The sequence below is a fragment of the Nylanderia fulva genome, unplaced genomic scaffold (genome assembly GCF_048542155.1).
Source record: "Nylanderia fulva isolate GAGA-0341 unplaced genomic scaffold, ASM4854215v1 Scaffold966, whole genome shotgun sequence".
NCBI lineage: Eukaryota > Metazoa > Arthropoda > Insecta > Hymenoptera > Formicidae > Nylanderia > Nylanderia fulva.
The window spans coordinates 7,127-12,500 of record NW_028191097.1 but is presented as its reverse complement, the minus strand read 5'-3'; the positions used below and the strand labels follow the sequence as shown (position 1 = coordinate 12,500).

General features: G+C 38.6%; 2 protein-coding genes across 2 annotated transcripts in view; both read left to right on the top strand.

Moving 5' to 3' along the window:
- Window positions 1-184, top strand: part of LOC146719504 (uncharacterized) — a gene marked incomplete at its 5' end in the record, with an annotated part of 1,675 nt that extends 1,491 nt beyond the window's left edge. Inside the window, one exon of the mRNA XM_085490093.1 lies at window positions 56-184. Coding sequence (XP_085346219.1) covers window positions 56-183 — 128 coding nt within the window. The remainder of the gene's footprint in view (window positions 1-55) is intronic.
- A 2,465-nt stretch (window positions 185-2,649) lies between these two features.
- On the top strand, window positions 2,650-3,908 carry LOC146719503 (uncharacterized). The gene has a single exon (XM_085490092.1). It carries the CDS (start codon window positions 2,880-2,882, stop codon window positions 3,906-3,908), a length of 1,029 nt encoding a protein of 342 aa, XP_085346218.1. The 5' UTR covers window positions 2,650-2,879.
- The last annotated feature ends 1,466 nt before the right edge of the window (window positions 3,909-5,374 follow it).

The following is a 5,374-nucleotide window of genomic DNA, read 5'->3' as shown; positions in this document are numbered from 1 at the left end:
TTGTTTATTACTAATTTAAAATAATAAGCTTGTTTATAAATTTTTTTGTCTCTAGAGGTTGTGTCGAAAAAAATACCAAATGTATCCAGAAATGAAATTTTGCAAAAAATATCAAAATTCCTTGCAGAAAGTGGAGACAGAGAAGGAGGAAGAAAAGAAAGATTTTCGAAATCTACAAATTAGGTTTTTTCTTTCATAATTACCAAAAATTACAAAAAATTACCAGAGTACATTAAGTATAAAAGAAATTTATTTTGTTTAAATTTATTCATATGCAATTTTATTTTTATGCTATTATATATATATAATAATATAAAGTTATTTTTAAAGAAAATATATATCGAATATACATATATAATAAAAAATGTATGTTATTCGATAAAAAAGTAAAAGTAAAAGTAAGAAATATTTGATTAATTTTGTCTTATTAAAACTTTATTCGCGCGTTCATTTTATACTCATGTGCAATTATATGCAATTTTATTTTTATTTTAATATAAAATATTAGCATTTATTCTTATAAATATTACATATTATAAGTCTAGTATTATATATTATTCGATGTAAAAATATATAAGAAATGGAACAAGTATAAAAAATAAAACAAGTTTTGAAAATGATAAAGTTGAAAAGTTTATGAACAATAAACTTCTTATACATATAACATATACATGATTATTTTTTACTATCTATATAAGTTATTTAAATTTTAGTAAGACTACATTTATATTTTTGATCAATAATATAAGCTAGACAACTTTCTTTTTTTTAGTCAATATTAAATTATATAATTATCCTAATGCATTAACTTTTCTTCTTCAATCAATCAATATATGTACATATACATATACATATACATTAATTCATCCCACTTCCCTAGCGAGTTGCTATAGAAATATATATATATATATGTTACATATATATGTGTAACATATATATATATATATATATATATATATATATATATATATATTCTATAGCAACTCGCTAGGGAAGTGGGATGAATTAATATGTATATGTATATGTACATATATATATTGATTGATTAAAGAAGAAAAATTAATGCATTGGGCTAATAATACAATTTAATATTGGCTAAAAAAAAGAAAGTTGTCTATTTTACAATATTGGAAATTTATTTGTAGCCAATGTAAAAAATATATAAAGAATCTTGGTTAAAGATGAAATAAATATATTGGTCTAATATTAAAATTAATATTGGTTTAATATTAAAAATTAATATTGGTTTAAAGTGACAGAGCGTCTACTTTACAATATTGGACCAATATGGAAAATTATACTATGGCCAATATTAAAACTTGGGTATATATTGTTAACCAATATTGTGCCAATGAATTGTGCTACTAGGGATACGAGCGTACATGAGGGTACAAAATACACTCCGTACGAACTTATTTTCGGGAAAATCGCGCGGGTCCCCTCGAGCGACCCGGACATCAAAAGCATGACTAACGAAAGCTATACACAATATTTAACCACACTATTCAACAAATTGCGCGATTCTCAAACAGCCGCACGCGAAAACTTAAATAATGCTAAGAATAGAAGTAAGAAATACTACGATAAGAAAATCAATACGCGTAAATTTAAGATTAACGATAGCGTTTACTTACTTAAGGAACCTAACAAAGGGAAATTAGGAGACCAATATACAGGTCCCTATAGGATAATAAAGATACTAGGTAAAAATAACGTTAAGTTAGCTATAAGCAATAGTAAGACTAAAACCGTACATATGGACAAGTTAAAGCCCTCACCACATCAAGCTCCCACCCTTGAAGACCCCCACTCCGAAGACGAATATATCTCGGACGCCCCAACGGAGGACGGGCCAGTAATCAACCAACCACGCTAAGATGAGGACTCTCGCAATCATCCTGGGCATGGCCTTCCTGGCTCCACTATCCAGCGGACTAATCGGATACGACTGCGGAGGACGGGGCCTGAACATCACAACACTCTCCCTCTTAGATATCGAAGAGTGTAAAACCAACAGCATCGAACCTAAGAAGGAGGAAGTCTATATACAACTACTCCAACTCAGTGAATTCGTGCATACTCCTGCTTACCAATGCAAAATCGAAATAGACCGGACTATATTTTACTGCGGAATGCACTCTCATATAGCAGCGGTGCAGAACGGAAGACAGGAGTATATCCACGAAATATCGGCAGACACATGCCGAAAATTGCACGAAACAGGGACCATATCCCTAGGAGTTAACCAGCACATTACTGGGATTAAGCCAAATGCAACAAACCTAAGAGCAATGACACTCGCAGGATCAGTTAAGACAGACGGAAAATGCAGCGGCACCCAGTTCAGCGACGCATACGGCTCATGGGACGACGTGATCGTGCAAGCCTCAGTACGAATCACGATACGACAATTGGAGTTGCCCGTTGGATACAATAACAATGAAGTGATACTTCCATCCGGCACTCGCTGTCCCGTAACGACAGGCGAATGCATTGATGCCGACGGCGCCTCCACCTTCTGGACAATCCTGCCAATTGACAACTGTCACTTTGGACGATACGATGTTCTCTACGAAGGAATAGCATATCGATTGTCGCCCAGCACTCCCCAAGAGAAAGCGCCAACGATTTATACAGTCACGGCGCGTGACACAACCTTCGCATTAGCAAGGACAACCGAGACCAACGTATGCGGATACAACCTTTGGCGAACGGAACATCCCAAGCTGTGTATCCTCGAAACGAGGCCCGAACGGACATTCAAAAGCCGTTCCAAGGTCAGAATCGACAACCTCGACATCTTCACATATGTGAATTCAAAATTTATATACGTCGAGAAACACCTGAAGACCCAGCTGACCCAACTATACAAGGATATTATGGAGCAAAAATGTGCACTGGAAAGGCAGATCCTCCTCAACGCACTTTCTCTAGCAAGCATAGCACCTGACGAAATGGCGCATCGAATAATGAAGTCTCCAGGTTATACCGCCATAACTGCAGGTGAAGTTATACACCTCATCAAATGTATACCTGTCAAATGCCGCCTACGACCTACCGAGGTGTGCTACAACGAACTCCCCGTCACTCATCAAAATAAGTCACTCTTCCTCTTACCAAGATCGAAGATACTTACTAAAGCCGGAACATCGAGGGATTGCAATGAACTATTACCAACTCTATACCAAATACACAACACCTGGTATAGACTAACACCGAAACCCGTGGAATCGGTGGCACCGCCTACTATCAGGCCTCTAACCAAACCCTCATGGAAGTACGTAAGCCCGGATTCACTCGCTTCCAGTGATATCTATACGAACGAAGATCTTGATTGTCTTCGCGACCATATCATGTTCCCCGTGGAAAAACCCTCCATGCTTCACACAATCGCCAGGGGAGCAATGGGACAGGAAATTCCTACAGGCAGTTTCTCCTTGATGAATTTATTAGACGAGAAATCTCTCGACCGAATAGCGGAAAATACCAGAGCCAGGCTATGGAAAGGATTTATAAGCTTCGGATCCGCCAGCGCCGGAATACTTGGCATCTTCGTTACCATACGATTGATAAAATTAATAATCGACACCCTGATCCATGGGTACGCACTCCACTCGGTGTATGGATGGAGTCTACATCTACTCGGAGCCATTTGGACCTCGGTGACCAACGTCCTCCTACACCTTGGCAGATCAGCGGACGGAGAACAGGACAACGGACGAGAACTGCTACACCTGAAACCCCCTCCAACGAACGAAGAAGAAACACCCTTAATCCTGCCCACACAACAAACCCCTTCGATTAACGAATCAGACAGTGGCAAAGTGTGTGCAAAAACTCACCCTACGAGTGTTCCCCCAATGAAAGATTACGGCGAACTAAATAAATATTTACATAATCAATGTTAAGTTAAGAACCTAATCGTAGCGCATAGAAAACTAAGTCCAAAATGTTGGAACATTAAATTCCAACATTTTTATTTTAAGGGGGGAGGTGTCACGTCCGGCCGTATAAATTTTTTCGTTTACTCCAAATTCCTTAAACGCTATTTAAAAAGCGCGCCAAAGCCGGCCATGACGCTTAACTCCGCCTAGAAACTAAGCGTGGCGCTTCGTAGCGCCTAAGGATCTCCCACCACGGTGAGAGCCCCTACTCCGGAGAGTTCCCCCTCTCCAGGCCGCCGCAGGCCCGAGCCGCCGAAACGAAGGACCTCAGAGCAGTCCCGAATTTCGGCAGTTCTCTGCGCGACACCGAACAGTACAGTCGCACTTCTAAATTCTAACTCTAAGTCCAAATTCTAAATCCTAACTCTAATTCCAAAATTCTAACTCTAAGTATAATATCCTAACTCTAAAATCTAAATTCTAAGTCTAAGTCTAAATCCTAAATTCTAAGTCTTAGTTTCGAATTCTGTATTACTATACGAATAAATCAGTGTATTCATGAAAATCAGTGTTCAGTACTCTTCAAAACTTCCACTCCCGTGATAAAACACGATAGCGTTTAAATCTGTCATACGGCGTTTGAATTCAGAACAATTCAAAACTGTGTCTGGAGCGGACCACCGCTCACCACAGTTAGAATTAACATTCTCAGCAATTGCCAAATTAAGGAACTGATAGTGAGGTCCGCCGCATACATCCCAGTGAACGACCCTCGCCGCACGCTCTACCTCCAAGTACGAGCCGACACGATCAAGAAAGTGCTACTAAAGGTAAGTGAAATTCACGTTAACCTAAGGAATCGCGCGTGTTAGTAAATTCAGAGACGCTTCTACCACGTGGAAGAGAACATTCTAGAAAAATCTCCGACGCATTTTTCCTCTTTTCCATCGTCACTGCGGAAGCTATAAAAAAAGGGTCGGGCTATAAAACTAGGGTCGACCACCACATGCGGTGCCACCCTCGGAATTCTAACACGGAAAAACGCAAATAGTTCAATCTCTTAAAAATCTTGTGTCTCAAGAAATAACTTCGTAAATCCGTACAACAAAGTAGTCATTTAAACAATAATCAATTGAGAACACTTTCGATTTACCAACATTACCGACGATATACCGACATACGTTCTTTTACCGACGTTATCGACAATATACCAACATACGTTCTTTTACCGACGTTATCGACAATATACCGACATACGTTCTTTTACCGACATTACCGACGATATACCGACATACGTTCTTTTACCGACGTTATCGACAATATACCGACATACGTTCTTTTACCGACATTACCGACTATATACCAACATACGTTCTTATACCGACATTACCAACCATATACCGACGAACGTTCTTTTACCAACGGGTTATCGACACCTTACTGGCACCTTACCAGTGTTTTACTGAACAATTACCGACGGTTTTGCCGAC

Bases quoted from the DNA above. Each gene is read 5' to 3' on its own strand.
- LOC146719503 (XM_085490092.1), top strand. From the start codon at position 2,880: ATGGAGCAAAAATGTGCACTGGAAAGGCAGATCCTCCTCAACGCACTT.